Source organism: Alosa pseudoharengus, unplaced genomic scaffold, assembly GCF_046254945.1.
Source record: "Alosa pseudoharengus isolate Yale_2024_CS ecotype anadromous, Long Island Sound unplaced genomic scaffold, YU_APseudo_1.1 YU_APseudo_1.1_scf_24, whole genome shotgun sequence".
NCBI classification, from domain to species: Eukaryota; Metazoa; Chordata; class Actinopteri; order Clupeiformes; family Clupeidae; genus Alosa; species Alosa pseudoharengus.
In genome coordinates this window covers 10,564,853-10,583,246 of record NW_027468689.1, presented here as the reverse complement: position 1 = coordinate 10,583,246, position 18,394 = coordinate 10,564,853, and the positions used below count along the sequence as shown (strand labels likewise).

Below are 18,394 nucleotides of genomic sequence, written 5' to 3'. Positions count from 1 at the left end.
CTTGGGCTGTTGATTGATCTCTCCTGTCCTGTTGGGCCAGTGGAGGGGCAGAGACAGCCGTGTAAAGAGATGATGGTGGCAAGGCCTGAAGTCAATAACATCATCCATAAAGAGCACATGTACGTAGACCATCCTTCCTCATCGTTGGCTTTTTTCTCCTTCAGCATATCTGTCCTACTCCTCTCTCTCTCTCTGTCTCTCTGTCTCTCTCTCTCATTTATCTTGGTTCCAGTGCACTTGGCTGTCACCTCTCTCATTTCTCTGCATTCCCGTATTGTTGCCTCACCCCATATGACCCCACTTCCCTCATAGGAAATATGCAGACCCCACATTGCCACACACAGCAGACCAATCCGTCAGCATCAGTCTGCCCATCCATACTCCTCCTGCTCGTCTCCCCCCCCCCCTCTCTCTCTCTTTCTATCTTTCTCTCTATCTTTCTCTCTCTCTCTCTTTCCTATCTCACAAAGTATTTCCAATTTGTACATGGCGATACCCTCCCGAGCTCAGCCATTTTGGCCCCTGTCCCCTAATCTTAAAAACAGACAACCATCCACTCCTACACAGCCTCACTCATCCATCACCTCCTCCATCCCTGAGAGAGGGGAGAGAATCTGAGCTGGGGAGATGGCGGAGGTATGAAGCCATTCCTGCTGGTCTCCAGTCAGTTCCAGGACAGCTCTCCATGACCTCCCTGTAGCACTTCTCCATGTGAGACTAACCACTAAAGCAATCTTAAGGCCGTTTTTTTTACACTCTAGAGAGAACTGTCAATCAAGTAATCACTCAGAGCCTGGAGGAGGATATTAGAGTGGACGTGAACACTTCACTGGCTGACATCAAGACATACTTGGGCCTTTTAATTGTCCAGAGACAAATTATATGAGAGTAAAATGAGCGTGACATCTTGACACCCTGACATGTTGACCTATTTGACAGATTGCTCTCATGTCTTATGGATGTGATGATATACTGAAAACTGATTAAGTCTAAAAGGGTAACCTATTTCTAACTATTATGCATTCTTGCAGAGCTCGTCAGTGGTGTACACTGCCATTCAAAAGTGTGGGGTCTCTTAGAAATATATTGCATTAAACATCAGCCATTTCCTTCTACAATAGTAATTGTACAATAGTCATTTACCAAATAAAATGACTACACTGTACTTATGATTTAAGTGTTGTGTCAATAGACATACATGAGCTTTTCCTTCAAAAACAAGGACATTTGGAAGTGACTCCAAACTTGTGTACAGTAGCGTGTGTATCCCACAGCTGAAAAGATGCTTGATTTCTTTGACTGAAAAGTAAATGACATTTGGCTTCCAGCGAGTCGCGGCCAGCTCAGTGGTCCATTTGAAGTTGCAGCAGGCATTGCAGGAGTTGTGCACTATCAAATATCAGAGAGCCTGGTCATGCCCTAAGCATGAACGGCGAGGCAGGACATCTGATAAGAACAGGACATCTACAACATCAGGTCTCTAAGATGTCTACACAAACTACGGAATTGGGTCAATCATTACTTAACAGCACAGCCAGGCTCTGGAACACTGGAGCATTCATTCACATCACTCTCTCTCTCTCTCTCTCTCTCATGCTCCTTCTCTCTGTCACTCTCCCTCTCTCACTTTCTCTGTTTCTCTCCATCCTCCTTTCTCTTTAACTCTCCTTTTACCTTCTGTATCACTCTCCATCTCTTTTTTCTCTGTCCAGCCCCCCCCCCCCCCCCCCCCCCATCACTCTCTGCCTCGGTAGCGTCCCCTCTGCCTCCCAGTGCGTGACAGTCCCGTCTCTTCCCGCTACCACCCCCCCCCCGCGCCTCGCTCCGAAGTGTGCCAGACAGGTGAGGGAGACGGCCGAGGACAAAGCCGCCACCGCCTGACAAGTTCCTTTCAAGAGAGCTTGCCTTGCGGCTCCCATTACAAAGGTGTGGAACGCAGCCAGGTGTGTGTGTGTGTGTGTGTGTGTGTGTGTGTGTGTGTGTGTGTGTGTGTGTGTGTGTGTGTGTGTGTGTGTGTGGGGGTCCGTATTATCTTTACACAGCATTCCGAGCAGTATTCCCATGGCTCAGGGGGTTCCATGTTAGCCCGTTAATCTGCTGAGAGATCTCCACATGAAGGCTGTGAAGGCACCATGTGTTCTCCTGCTCCTGCTCATCCTTAATGGTCCGGTACTAAGGACCAGAGGCCTGACAGATGTGCAGCGCAAAGTGAAATATGCACCTGTCTAGTGTAATTGTGAAGGTGGAGAGCAGACCAACTCCTCCAGGGGTGAAACACTGCTTCCTATGAGAAACTGGGACTATGTGCAACTGTCCTGACCGGAGGAAAGGAAGTGAATTTAGATAGCGGGACAGCAGGGCATCTATCTCCCAGGGTCCGTTTCAGCGGCAGCCGCTGTAATCTGCAATCTCTTGCTGGAGTGAGATTAGGGATTAGGGACTGTCAGAAACGAGCGGAGCAGACGGTTTCACTGCTTACGTTATGGTTTTGTGAATCTGCTCTACGGCGTCTTCCAGCTCCTTCTTCTGGTCGGGGACGAAGCGGTACTCCGACACGTAGCCTGCGACATGCTTGTAGGGGTCGTAGTCACCCAATTCAGCTATGGGGCAGAGAGGTGCATAGAGTATTACACACACACACACACACACACACACACACACACACACACACACACACACACAGAAACATGCACATAGAAACACACACATGCTCACACAAACACAACCATACAGTATGTACACAAACACAGGCACACTAGCATTCGCTCACAAACACACACACACACACACACACACACACACACACAAACACACACACACACACACATACACACACACACACACACACACACACACACACACACACACACACACACACACACACACACACACACACAGCCCTTGGCAGAGGTTATAGAGGTTGTTGTGTCACATGGTATTATAAAAGATGCATTTTCATAACCATAATTGTCCAAACACAAGGGATATTATGTATTGCAATATTTCCATGTGCACTTGCATCATTTGGCTAAATTCCCATTCGCCCCACTTTTTTTCAGTGGCCTGTTTAACTGCTCATGTTTGGGACATTTCAAAAGTACATTTCAAGGGCACTTGTTTTAAAACAGTCATGGAAATCACTGTTTTGACCACTGTGGCGATGGCAGTGTGTGTTGTGTTTTGACCACTGTGGCGATGGCAGTGTGTGTTGTGTTTTGACCACTGTGGCGATGGCAGTGTGTGTTGTGTTTTGACCACTGTGACGATGGCAGTGTGTGTTGTGTTTTGACCACTGTGGCGATGGCAGTGTGTGTTGTGTTTTGACCACTGTGGCGATGGCAGTGTGTGTTGTGTTTTGACCACTGTGGTGATGGCAGTGTGTGTTGTGATTTGACCACTGTGACGATGGCAGTGTGTGTTGTGTGTGTGTGTTGTGTTTTGACCATTGTGGCGTTGGCAGTGTGTGTTGTGTTTTGACCACTGTGACGATGGCAGTGTGTGTTGTGTTTTGACCACTGTGGTTGGCTCTTACCCTGGATGGCGAGAGCGGCCAGCTGAGTGCTGACGTCTACGGAGCACGGCAGGCGGCCCTGCAGGACATCCTGCTTCACCTGGAGGAAGAACTGGTATCTGCCAGGGAAAAGAAACAGTGTGTGAAAAGTGTCACACACACACAACCACACACACACACATGCACGCATGACACATGCACACACACACACACACACACACACACACACACACACACACACACACACACACACACAAGGATGTGCACAAGTGAAAAACTGAGAGACTAAATCTAAAGTGCCTACTACTCGTCTATTGTCATTGAGCATACTTCATGAAACCACTGCTTTATTTACACATAACAACATAACAACTTATCTCTCTTGTGTAATAACCTGGGTCAGGTTTAATGATAACATTGTCTCTTAATCGCATTATGACTCTAAAGGTATACTGTATAAAGATGTTTACTTTTGTAAGTGTGTTTCCTTTATTCGTTATATATAGATTATATCGTTAAAGAGGTTTTGTAAAACCAGGCCCTGACTAGTAAAGTGCAATACCCACCTGGTGATCTCCTCCTTGAGTTTACAGGGGTCCTCAGCATAAAACTTGACACCAAAGTAAAGAGTGTAGGGTGGCCCCGCTGTAGGAAGAGGAATGGACACATGTTACTTGTTGTGACTATTAGTTAATGCCATCCTTGAATTTCCCCTAGGGATCAATAAAGTATATCTATCTATCTATCTATCTATCTATCTATCTATACATCCATCCATCCATCCATCCATCCATCCATCCGAATCTTTAATTTGCCAAGTACTGGGAGAAGAGGGCAATTTCTTTTGGTTGATCCATCCATCATTGTATCCATTTAAGAAAAAGCATATCAAATAAAATTGAAGGATCTAATATCAAAGTCTCACTAGATATGCAGCTGCAAGACTCTACTTACTTGTAATGAGGTCTTTATGCTCAGCCAGCGTTTTGGAGGAGTCCAGCCAGTACTATAAAACACAAAGAAACACAAACAATGACACAAATGATCTGACTAGCGGGGCTGGGCAAGCGTTGAGAGGAGTTTCCCATCGTAATACTACAGGTGCGGTGCAGCCCATTACTCTCCTCCAATGACAGGCTCTGCCAGTGCAGGTGCATGAGGAGGAGGAGGAGACGAGGTCTTTCATTCATTTATTTTCTCCAGTAGCCTCCCCTGCTGAAGAACGGGGAGGCGCAGTCGTACTCATAGTCACAATAATGTCTGGCCCATTAAACAGCCTCCTCCTCCTACTACTCCTCCTCCACCTCCTCCTTCTCCCCCACCCCTCCTCCACCTCCTCCCCCTCCTCCTCCTCCATCTCTCTATGGCACCTCTACCCCTGCTTGCTATGATGGGCTTGCTCCAAATTTTGTGCAAGAGTCATTAAATTTGACATCAATAAAACATGGAGTTTGAACAGGCCGCAGCATGTGGCCTAGTAAAAGACACACACACACACACACACACACACACACACATGCGCGCATACACACACACACACACACACACATGCACACATGCGCACACATTCACACTCACACACACACGCGCACACACACACACACACAAACACACACACACAAATTTCCCGCTGGCTTGTAACATATGTATTTTCCCTTCCTAATGTGATTTATGAAAAATGTGAAGTGTGCCTGTCAGTTTGTAAAATGTCTCAAAGACTTAACACATGACAGTTCAAATGACAATAGCTGCTTGTTCGGAGTTAATACTTTATAGCTTTTAGTTTACATTGAGCAGTGTTCCATTTCTGGATTCCTAGATCTTTTGCAGACAAAAGAATGACTACTTCAGGAATTATTTATGACTTTTATTCCATAACATGTCAGGTTCTCTGTATTCTTTAGAGTTTGAAGTAATTACTTCAGGACATTGGTCTGCCCTTCCTACGCCCTGGGAGTAACTACTCCGTTTTAAATACCATCTGCCTCCCCCTGGGGGAGAGCAAATGATAATAATGTTGCCATAATTATTGACACTAATCTCAAGTATTCACATGTAGAAAATAAGACACATACAAACACACAAGCACACATACACGCACGTACACACACTCACACACACACACACACACACACACACACACACACACACACACACACACACACACACACACACACACACACACACAAGCATTGTGTGAAGTTTGTGTTGCTTGCTGAAGGATCCTATGCTCCTCCCCAAGCCACAGCAGAGAGGAAAACTAAATTTGAAATCGGATGTTGTTTATTTCTCTGAAACGTTTCCAGACTAACAGTCGTGGCAGGGCCTGTGGTGTTGCTCCTTCTCACAAATAAACAACAACAACAAAACAAAACAAAACAAAACAAAACAAAACAACTCACTGTGCGCTCTTCCCTCTCCAGCACTTTTAATAACCAACACAAACAGGATGCTGACATCCTGCAAACATTACATATGCAAACATTAAAGAATGTGCCGACCTCTCAAAGGCATGCCACACACAATCAAGATTCAGAGCCTTTCCCTCTCCACCCCCCCCCCTCTCCCTCTCCCTCCCTCTCTCTCTTTCCCTCTCTCCCTTTCTCTTTCTCTCTCTTGTCTCTGACTGGAGGGGAGAAGCTGAGTTGGCACCTACGTTCTGCATGTTTCTGTCATAAATTAAACGGCACACTTCCTCATGCATGACTCCGGTTCCAAGTGCTGTTTAAAATGCATTTCATGTATTTTGTATTTTCAAGAATTGAACAAAGGGAAAAGTCAAGTGTGGAGACACTGCGGAGAAGACAGTGGGTGGCTGTCTATAACACTTTGTAGTGTAGCGCTAATTACTGAGTTACAGAGAGAGTTGGGGCTACTGGGGCTCCTTGCAAAGTCACTTTGACTAACAGGAGCACCCATATCTGTTCTGAGAAGAACCTTTATGTAAGGGATAATGGACGACATGCCGTTCGACTATACAAAGTTAATACACGTTCTAAATTACGCAGGACAAAGAGAAATTCAACCAAGCAGTGGAATAAATATCAATATGAAGTGGCTAATCCTGATGGACTTTTAAATGTGCATGGAACATTTTGGATTGTCCCTTAGCTAAAAGATGATCATATGATGAATTCTGCACTACAAAACATAGCTGAAAACTGAGAATTTGTAACAGCTTTTCGGCAAACAAATCTGCAAATTACTGGATTTGCCTTTGTGGGTTTCAAGACCTCTCTGGAGACCTTCCACGTAGGCTTCGGAACCTGCCTAATACGGGTCTACAGGGAAGGCGATTACGGCTGGCCCTTACTCGATTAGAATAATTTAATTTAATTGCTGGGTCTTATCTAATTTGCCATAATCACAGCAGTGCAGCTGGTATTCTAAGCCATGTAGATAGATGTATGCAAATGGGTGCAGGAGGTTGGACAAAGCACCTATCAGACAATACCTCCATCTCAACAATGAAAACAAAAAAAAGCAAATTGATTAATTTACAGAACTATGAAACGATCTTTATGCTATACAGTTGACAAATACTTTGGTGTCTGAAAGCATATTTTTTCACTCGTGTTCTCATTGGCCTCATTGCATCTAACTCAGACATCTAAACAGATGGATAAACATCATCTGGGGATGACTAGAAGGTCTACGATAAAAATCAACCCACTGACTGTCTGGAAGAATTTATGGTGCACAATAACACACTTCCAAAACCAGAGACCTTGATTTACAAGCGCTCCATTCATATGTGTCGGATTTACGCGGCGTGCCAAAGCTTTCGCATGGAAAAAAAAGTGTCATTGGGAGAAACAGAGAATACCTTCAGGGCATTTTAAATCCACTCGACACAAACATGATCAATGTGCAGATGCTGCTGTTTTATTAACATTAACTGAGCTGGCTGGGAAGAAGATGAGGCTAGCTTCAGGTATAATGAGCAGTATGATAGACTAGGTTTCGGCAGGGGCAGAAAAATCAATGACTTACTAAAACATTTCCAAAAACTACACAGGAGATTCCATCATGTTTACCAATCACGATTGACACACTACCGGAATAAGAATCAAACACACTGTTTCTGTTGCAAGTTTTCTTACATTTATAACTGGCAAAACTGACATTTGTTCGTGCAACACTTCTAACAAAACACTATCATCCCCTTAGCTGTCTGTTTGTGCTTCACCTCATTTGACGCTACGTTGGACAAAAGCTGTTGCTTGCAGACACATGTAAATTGGAGTTGAAATAGGTGGTCTGATCTTTGAGACAGGCAAACCACACCTGCGACATTTGATTCTGATGGGATCCTTATTATAGCGGTAGAGTAACAGAGCCCGAACAGCTGGGGACGCATTTAACACCGTGGGTGATGTCATCCATCTGACCCATTCATTGTTCAAAAATGAGGTGTAATTTTTTAATCCGTGAGGCATGGCTGAATACTGTTCCACCTCTCCTTTGTTTGCTGCGAACCCTATTTGCCTTTAAGTGCTGTTCCTTTCCCATTCTACTCTTGCTCCTTTTCACTGAGTGTCATCGCAGCCATAAATCCAAACAGAGCAGACAGGCCCCAGAAGGTGCTTCTTCAGACAACGCCCATCTGTGTTACTGTCAGACGGAGAGCAAGGGATGCTGGGATACTACCACTCTGCTGTTATTTAGGGCTGCATATTGCCACATCCCATCTCATCCCAACCCCCCTCCCAAATGTAGCCCAGAGGCAAATGTAATTATTCTCTCGCATCCTCCCGAAGCACCTTCTGCAATGAGGGGAGGGGGGAGAGAGAGAGAGAGAGAGAGAGAGAGTCAATGACCCCTGGCCAACAAAAAAAGAGCTTTTTCCCAAAACAAATCCACCCAACACATCAAATCCGCTGTCATAATCTACTCCGCAGTTCCCTCTTCCTGTCACACTGTCAGTGTGTGTCACGCAGCTATCAGCCTCTTTGAGGTAATTACTGTACTAGTGAGCTCCATGCCTCCTCTGCATATGGGGAAGGAAGAGTGAAGGCATGGGGCACCGCTGCTGCTGCTACTGCTGTTGCTGTTACTGTTGCTGCTGATACTGCTGCTGTGGCAATAATGAACAGAACTGATACGGATGCTCAAGATTGTGATCTGTGCTGGATGTGCCTGGATATGCCACAGATGAGGAAAAGAAATACAAAAATAGATAAGAATCTGTAAAAAAAAAGCCTGGAGCATAGATAAAGCTTGTCTTTGGCATAAAAAAAATAACCAGTTGTCATAGACATTACCTGTATTGCTGCGTTTTCAGAATAAAATATGATTCTAAAAATACTCTCATCAAATGTGACCTAATTCAAGAATTCCTTATCTACCTCATTCTATGTGTGTCGGGTTGGTGCATTAAAACACAGAAACAATGTAACACTTTTCCAATGCTCTTCATAACAGAGGTCTTTACAAATCTGGGTCTGTAAAAAAAGAGCTTGAAATATTCATGCTTTTTGTGTGACTCACTGTTTGGTGGCTCCGGTCACAGTAGCGCAGGCCGAAATAGTCCGTCTCTGCCAGGTTCACATGGCTGAACACCACATCCAGAACCACAGATCCCTTAGTGGACTTCTGCCGGACAGAAATGGAGGATGGGGGAGACATCAGTGTCATTACTGTCTACAAACAAACATCAGCATTCAGCGGCATGAATAAGCTGGAACATATAACAGCATTTAAGTTAAACAAACGCACAGTTGGGTAACTTAGCAATTTCCAGATGTGGCACATTGAATGAAGGTCTGAGGAAGGCTCATGAGACTGTTCTGACAACTGAAATGCTTAACTTTTATACATGCTACAACCACGTAATGCTACTATTATTATTCAGCATTTCATACAGAGTATACCGGTAATACATAGGCTATTATTAATACATCACAGCTTCTGAAGAACCATTTACAGAACAAAAAAAGTAAAAGATATTAACCCCTTTTTACATTTAAATACTGTGAGCGTGTATAATACCTGAAGTCCTAAGGCTATGCAAACTTTTTAACATTTATTACACTGCAATCTTGCAACACTTGTCAATCACTGTGCAACTGTGCTAAGAAAATGTCTGAGGAAATTTAACATTTCTACATTTTTAACATAAACCCGCCGAGGAACGGTGCTCAACACCTAATTGCGGCGCCTGAATGTGAGCAGATCACTCAGCTAACTGGAATATTGCTCCAGGACAGAAGACGGAGAAAGCGGTGGGGGCACAACGTACTTGACATTGATCGAATCTGACATCCCAACCACAACTCTGTGATCACTCCGCTTGTCACTCGTGTGATAAAACTCTATGCCCAAAGGAGAAGTTTACCATACACTCCGCACATACATATTTCTCTGTCAGCTTCGTCTTCCTTTCAATTATACCAGATTGCTCCGGAGAGAAGGGAAAGGGAATCCACAGTGTTTCTGGTGAAGGAGTGAGCTCTCTTTCAAGACTACATTGCAGCTTGCCTTTGGCAGAGGCTGCCAGACCTCTGTGTATCTGTTTGGACTTGGCAGCCAGGGAATGCAATCTGCGGCTTTGCGATAAGCTATGTTACTGTACGCGGCATTTAGTGCTTTACCACTAAACCACACATCAGAGGAGACACACACACACACACACACACACACACACACACACAAACACATACACACATACACACACACCCTATGATTTCTACCTGCTGTGGCACGAGTATACATGTAGCGTACACACCTCACTCTCACTTACAGTGTATTACACACTTTGCTGAAAAACACTCCTCTGCTTATCCCAACAGGATAACCTATAATGGCTGAACTTAGAACCTGTGATGAATCTCTGTAATATTGGACTCCTGTGTCCTCTCAGCTTATAGTGCATTGTGATGAGGTACTGTAGAATCCTTCATACCCTTTTGACTTAGAGCACTGAAGTAGATTTAATCTGTGAAGAGCTACTTCTGCCAGGAGAGAGTTTTATATAGAAACCACACTGACAAATGCGAATAATATAGAACCCAATGACTCTCCACAGAAAAAAAGGTTGAATAAAGTTGGAAACTTGATGCTAAAAACAAGTCAGATCAAATTGAGGGACTTAAATACTATTGACACTGAAAAGTGCATCTACACTGAGGGAAACCAAGGAAACCGCTCTGTCAGTGATGGAGCTTTCCGACTTTGGCCTGCTAAGCAATTCCAGTCTATGCAATTTTCATCTGGACCATTCTGACCCTTCACCCCACGGCTTGATTAAAAGAGATGATGGATCTCCACGTCATCTACTGTAGAAAGGGACTTCCACACTTTCCTTCCTCCACTCCCCCAGTTGGTGTGCTTTCTGACTCTAGGTGCAGTATATAGGTGCAATATATTTCAGTCCTTGTTGATAACAAGTGTGCCGAGACTAATAATGCTCACACATGTCAGTGGTAGGGGGGAACTCTCTTTTCAGTGAACATACTGTAAGCTCACCTGATCCTTATCAAAACATCAGCAGAAAGGAAGAGGATTCCATGTCGAAACATCTTCATTTACCTGGCAGCACATTTGAGTCATCTTTCCGCACCTCATTACTCATGTCCCGGAGAGCCGCCCATCTTTTAAAACAGTTGGGAAATGTCAAAACAGAAAATGATCTTCGGTACGGCTTTTGGGTGATGCTAGAATGGAAATGATGGCAGGCACTGTGCGCCTGAATGGCGAGCTACAGAGTAATAAAGCAGGCGGGGTACAAATCCAATTGACTGAAAGAGCAGAGCAACAGAAGCGTTTTGTCTTGCTCACAGTATCAAATGCTTCCCTCAGGATGAAGCCATGACAGTCTTCAGAGACCAGAGACGCACAGGCCTGCAGTAGAACACATGGTCTACGTGTGTACTCTTCTCAATTTTCCTTATTTTAAGTCTGAGTAAACATCCGTTTTGCCCTTCACATGCGTATCTCATGTGAACAGCACTCTGCCGGTGTTTCTGCTTTGTCTTAGCTTTGGCGAGCTACCGGTATACTGAGTAAAAGTGGCCAAGCCGGTCGGCTGAGCAATGTGTCGCGGAGCGTGCTTTTGGCGGTTGACGCCGTTTGACAGTTTGGTTTCATTTGCACGTGCGGCTTGACCTTTTCACCCACACGTGACACGCGATGCCGCTGAAGACGTCCTTCTATAACGCAACGTTTTCTTAGCCTCATACGTCCCCATGCCAGCTAGTGGCAACCCCATTCCCTCCCTCATGTCTGCCTACATCCCCAGAGCTGTCAGTTGATTGTGCCCCTGGTATCCTCTCTCTCTCTCCCTCTCTCTCTCTCTCATTTTCCCTCTCTCTTCCTCTCTCTCAGAATGCTGTGCCCATCTAACAAGGCTAGCAGGACAGCGCTAACTAGCACGTTCGCTCTAATTCTGTTTGGCCTGCCAACCGCGGCTTCCCCCCACGCCAGGCGCCACACATGTCAGTAGGGTGATGCAACAGAGAGATGAGAGGAGAGGCCTTTTCAGATGACTCCCACTGTGGTCTGCAGGGGGCCACCCACTGTGAGTGGGCATTAGCGCTGGATGACGAGAAGGGATCGGTTTTGCTGTCAGGCAATACGACTCCCAACGTCGTTTTGGTTTTGGGAGAAGGGGATGTGGGAGCTGTCAGTGGAGCCCTGGGACTCTTCAGATGCAAAATGTGTCGGCTGAACCAGGTGAAGCCTGGGAAAAAATCATTCACTCTGAAAGCAAACGTTTTTTAACTGTCTTGGATTTGCTTTCACATTATTGTCGCCTTTTTCATAACGTGTAGTAGCCTACTCAAGCTTTATTTACTGTGGAAAGTACAAAGCTTCAGGCTAACAAAAATATCCTTGCACACCTAAACATAACTACAACTGACAAACAAAATAACCTCACCTCCTCAATCCCCCATCCCCCTCCACCCCCATAAAAACCGTGTAGCCCAGGGGAGAGTGACATAATCACGCTGAATAGGCGCTACGAGGGCTGACAGCTCACGAAACAGGCATGACGTGCGGCCGAGAGCGTGACAGTAACGCCTCCGAAACCTGACCTCCTGCTGAGCTTGCTGCTGCCCTGAAGGTGCTCGCCATCCCCCTGCGCAGGTTCACACGCACCCGGCTCCTTCGCAAAGCCTATAGACGGGGCGGCCGTGAGAGAGAGGTGGGGTTCAGATTACACACTCTGAAACAGCGCACAGCCGCACACGTATCTGGAGGGGCTACTATTCCAAACGTGTGTGTGTGTGTGTGTGTGTGTGTGTGTGTGTGTGTGTGTGTGTGTGTGTGTGTGAGGCCCGAGTGTAACCTGGAGCCAGAGTGCAGGTGCTGTCACATTTAATGCATCTCAGTAACCTACAAGTCATCCCTTGAGTCTATATACATCTATCAGAATAAAAATGTTACTTACTTTAAATAATGGTTTCATATCCTTTTTCATATCCCCGTATATCAGAGAGAAAAATTGAGCCTGAACATCTGCTTTTTTACCAGCACTGAGAGTGAATATATCCTGTCCTTCAGCCTCTGTTAACGGGTGCTAAAAATACATTGTAAATGCCGCACTCATTACGGCACCATTAATATTGGGGACGAGTGTGACACACTTAATGTGCTGTGGGGCGTATTATGGGGTGGCGGAGAGTGTCCGGGATTGGGTGACACAATCTCAGCTGATGGTGTCCTGACAGACTCGAAGGAGCATCGGTGAGAGAGTGTGTCCTCTGACAAACACCAATCAACTAATCAGGTCAGGTGTCTGGCCAGACCCCCGAGAGACTGAGAGGACAGCAGCTGCTGGAGCATCAGAGCAGAGGGAGAGGAAGAGGAGAGAGAGAGAAGGAGGGAGGGAGGGAGGAAGAGAGAGAGAGAGAAGGAGGGAGGGAGGGAGGGAGAGAGAGAGAGAGAGAGAGAGAGGAAGACAGTTTATGGGTGATGTGTTATATTGTAGAGGAAGAGGAAGAGGAGAGAGAGAGAAAGAGAGGTAGAGAGAGGGAGAGGGAGAGAGAGAGAGGGAGAGAAAGGAAGAAAGAGAGAGAGGGAGAGAGAGGGGAGAGAGGGGGGAAGAGAGAGAGAGAGGGGTAGGGAGAGAGAGAGAGAGAGGGAGAGAGAGAGGGGGGATAGAGAGAGGGAGAGAGAGGGAGAGAGAGAGAGAGGGGTAGGGAGAGAGAGAGAGAGAGAGAGAGGGAGAGAGAGAGGGGGGATAGAGAGAGGGAGAGAGAGGGAGAGAGAGGGGTAGGGGGAGAGAGAGAGAGGGAGAGAGAGTTTATGGGTGATGCGTTATATTGTAAATGTGTCACAAAAAGGATGCAATTTGAGGCAGCTGGAGGAGAGAAGAAGGAAAAAGCTAATCACGTTTCTAGAAAAAAGAAAACCTTGTGAAGTTTTCTCTCTTTCAAGCTCTCTCTCCCTCTCTTCTGCTCTCAATCCAATCAAAGTGTATTGCCAAGGCTCTGTACACACACACCGGAAGATTGTGGAGCAGACAAATGAAGCTTATTGTTCTCACTGAGAGGTAGTATACTCTTCACAGAGACTACCTTCCAGAAAAATCCCCTCAGGTGCTGTCAGTCTGAATGTCTCATGTGGTGCCAGTGTCGGATATGCCGACACTCCACCTACGTCACCACACTGGTATGAACACACACACAAACTACTGGGGAGACAGGAGAACGTGAGTACCTTTGGGTCTAGCTGGCGGTGTCTAGGCGCGTTCTCTTGAAGGGAGGGCTACTCTCCAGAGAACATGCCCACAACATTCCTCTCCTATCAACCCCACTGATAAGGCTTCTGAGCTGGACAGGGTGAGTTTTGGAGAAATAACACCAGGAAACATAGCCTAACATGAAGAGGAAACTTCACTCCTACTGGGCCCCAATGTTCTACTAACCTCTTGACATCCCCAATTTCTGTCAACTCAAATCTACTCTGATAAAGATGGCAGGCTATATATTCAACAACATATACCAAGGATACTGATATGTGAGTTTGCTTGGATATTTTCTTTCCTGACATATATGATAAAAACAACCATAACAAACAGACACTGCTCAAATTTACAAACACATTGGCAACAGTGTGATAGGTATTCTGACCTAAGGTTTACAAAGGAAAAGAGATACCGGTACATGAAAAAATCATTAAATCAAAAAGAAGTATATAAAGCATGCCACTGAAAGTATAACTATCTAGTATGAGTTTAATATAAAATAGATATCATGAAATACATTTGACATTAATGAAAATAACTGATGAAATGCATCTGTGCATGAGTGTCTCTCGTTTATTACACAGTTCACATCTCAATTCTCATTAGAACAATTATACTATTTATTTTGACCTGCACACTATATCAATATTGACTTGAGGGAAATAAAATGGATTCCAATTTATTTATAGCCCCTGGTCGTCAGACTCATAAACTGGAGCCATGCAGGCCAATGGGAGAGCTGCATTAAGGAGTGCCACAATAAAGACCTAAAGGATTACCCCCAGAGTGGCACTGAAGAGAGTGGGAGCGATACATTTCACAACATTCCTCTATTTGTGTGTGTGTGTGTGTATGCAAGCAAGTGAAAGAGAGTTTGAATTTGAGTTAATTTGAGTGTGACTGTTTCTCTGTGTGTGCACCTGTGCATGTACGTGCATGTGTCTATGTGTTTGTGCAGTTGATGCGTGTAAGTACATACGTACATACGTGTAAGTACACACATACTTACTTCTGTTTGTGTATATGCCTATGTGCATGTTTCTGTGTGTGTGTGTGTGTGTGCATGTTTCTGTGTGTGTGTGTGTGTGTGTGTGTGTGTGTGTGTGTGTGTGTGTGTGTGTGTGCATGTTTCTGTGTGTGTGTGTGTGTGTGTGTGTGTGTGTGCGTTTTGGGGTTGCAGAGTGAAAGTGCTGGCTGTTCTTTGAGACGTATCACTCCCCCTGACATGCCCTCTTTGTCCCCATGGCAACAGGGTCATCACATGATGAGCTGGCCATCTGCTGTGCTCGGAGTTTTGTAGCCTGATGATGGCTGCTGCTGTCGCTGTGGCTGCTCTCCCTGTGTGTGTGTGTGTGTATGTGTGTGTGTGTGAGTGTGTGTGTGTGTGTGTGTGTGTGTGTGGTCAGGCTAGAGTACATGGTTGTGTATGACTCAGAGTGCATACATGCCTGTGTGTTGCGTGCATATGGGTGGGATGATATAATGAGCTGGCTAAAGGCCAGAGGCTCTATTCGGCCAAAGCACATCAACCATCTGGGGGTCGGAGATGGGGGGCGTGGGGGGTGGGGTGTGGGGCCGGATGACCCCTCAGATAGGCACCTTCACATCATCACCACGGAAACCTTTTTCTCCCTCACATCCCATTTTGAAACAAAAGGGCTTGAAGGACGCGGTGCAGTATGTCTGTTAAGCAGATAGCTAACACACACAAAGCAGCGCCGGCACCTCCTGGGAAGAGGAGGAGGAGGAGGAGGTGGGGGGGGAGATGGAGGAGGTGGAGGAAGAGGTGGGGGAGGAGGAGGAGGAGGTGGAAATGGGGAGAGGGGGTGGAGGAGGAGGAGACGGAAGAGGTGGGGGACGAGGTGGAGGTGGGGGAAGAGTAGGAGGTGGGTGAGGAGGAGGAGGAGGTGGGTGAGGAGGAGGAGGTGGAGGAGGTGGAGGAGGAGTAAGGGGGGAGGAGGAGGAGAGCAGGTAATATTTTATATTGGCCTTATTCCTCCACGCTTACTCCCTCCTTCTCTCACGCTCCATTTTTCAGCCTCTCTGCAGCACCAGAGGCGACGCATCCACATGCTCCAGTCACCCATCAAGCTCCCAGCCCAGATGCTTCCGGTTGCTATAGTTACACAGTGATAAACTCTGGCTGGGGAGACATCCCCCCCTCCCCCCATCCCCATCCCCCAACTAAATGAGCCCCAGGTTTACTGGGGTCTCCCCATAATGAAGTCAACCCATATGCAGGGACAGGGGGAGCCCAGGCTTCTGGTTGCTGGCACAGCCCCATCTGTCTGAAGGCACTATCTACTCAGCCATATGCACTCTCCCTTCCTCACATTAAAGCTGCTGTTTGCACCTCGACATCACAACGGCAGTGCCGTGAGAACAATTACTGACTGCTTTGTTAATTATTGATTTCTTCATGGATGCACAGATTTGAATTTGAAGGAAAGAGAAGAAAAATCATTGAGACCATTACCCCAACCCTGTTCTTGAAGGGCAGAATTTGAGGGCTTAAATTGTACAAGAGAGAAGATTTCTATTCTAAGATCCACACACAGCCTGGTTAGGTGCAGGTAGATTCCAGGAACATACTTAAATAGCAAAAAATAAGATTGCTGTACCGCACACTGTTGACTTTTACTTGATTTAATTTAGAGCGAACAACGCGTTTCGCATACAGCGTCCTCAGGTTCGCTCAGAAGATTTCTATGTTGACTAACAATACTATTTCTGCAGGAATTCCGATACCTTTCAAGTAGGAAATACAACTGGAAGAAGTGACTACTACGCTTACACTTGCTCAAAGGAGAAACATGTGCGACCGCATTGTAAAAACATAAATAAATCAGACCACCACTGTGAGATGTAAACCTCTTCACATTATTTCCACATGGGCCACAGGGAAGAGTGGACAAAAGGCTTTGTAAAGCGCAGAATGTCCTTCCAAAGGACGCTCTTTCACAGAACTGAATCAAACCAGCCGTGGGGCCGTGCTGTAATTTATATAAAAACAACTCAGGTTTATGGTTCAGAGGAGAGATGCGCTCCATAGATGGCGAATCAAAGAGAGACGCGGGCTGTAATTCAAATCTTCTCAGAGCCCTGAGTGCACACATTTCACAGATAACAAAAAAAATGCACACTCACACGCTGGGAAAATACATCAACCCGGAGCCTGGAGGGGTTGGCAGAAATAGAAGCAGCACACTGACTTTGGGCCAAAACAAAGAAGAAACGTCTCTCCCAGATACATTTTAATAGAAAGTGACCTTGTGCAAATATCATATCGGTTGAAATCTACCACACGCTGAAACTATGCCACGCACCGCTGTAGAGGGCTCTGGGTTTGGACTAGAGAATTGCACTTGAGAATGAATATTTCATAGGCATTTACTAATGCACTGATGAGAGGGGCCTCTAATACTTCATGGTCTAAGTGCCAGTCAGAAGAAAAATGGGCATGTCTTTGACATATTGTGCCTTTAACAGAACAGAGAGTAACAATTACAGAGGCCATTAGTGATGACATCACCAACGATAAGACAGAGACGGGTAGAGACCAGATACAAAACAGATCCAGTCTCTTCCTACTGTCAAAACAATCATCTTCATCTTCATCTTCCTACTGTCAAAACAATCATCTTCATCTTCATCTTCATCTTCCTACTGTTAAAACAATCATCTTCATCTTCATCTTCCTACTGTCAAAACAATCATCTTCATCTTCATCTTCCTACTGTTAAAACAATCATCTTCATCTTCATCTTCATCTTCCTACTGTCAAAACAATCATCTTCATCTTCATCTTCCTACTGTTAAAACAATCATCTTCATCTTCATCTTCATCTTCATCTTCCTACTGTTAAAACAATCATCTTCATCAATGTCTTGTTATAAAATATGTAAGAATCAGAGCATCTGTGCATGTCAGCCATGACTGATCCTTCACTGCTGATCTTGAATATGGAAGATGAATCTAAAAACATTCCACATCCTCTTATGGTCTCTGGTTTCCATAAGAGTCACAGAGAAGTGGTGTAATGTTCCCGAGTAGGTGGTATTTATAAACTCTCACCAAAGCACCAGCAGACAGACACAGCAAGGCTGTGTGAAGAGGAGACTTTATGAGATGCATCGTGTCATTTCTTCAATTGCTATGCCTACTACTAGAGCTCCGGTGGCGTGACTACGAT

General features: G+C 45.5%; 1 protein-coding gene across 1 annotated transcript in view; it reads right to left on the bottom strand.

The window, feature by feature from the left end:
- epb41l4a (erythrocyte membrane protein band 4.1 like 4A) overlaps nucleotides 1-18,394 on the bottom strand; it is a 46,404-nt gene that overhangs the window by 21,075 nt on the left and 6,935 nt on the right. Inside the window, exons 3-7 of the mRNA XM_076302601.1 lie at nucleotides 9,002-9,106; nucleotides 4,466-4,517; nucleotides 4,078-4,156; nucleotides 3,533-3,630; nucleotides 2,480-2,600 (exon numbers count right to left, since the gene is read on the bottom strand). Coding sequence (XP_076158716.1) covers nucleotides 2,480-2,600; nucleotides 3,533-3,630; nucleotides 4,078-4,156; nucleotides 4,466-4,517; nucleotides 9,002-9,106 — 455 coding nt within the window. The remainder of the gene's footprint in view (nucleotides 1-2,479; nucleotides 2,601-3,532; nucleotides 3,631-4,077; nucleotides 4,157-4,465; nucleotides 4,518-9,001; nucleotides 9,107-18,394) is intronic.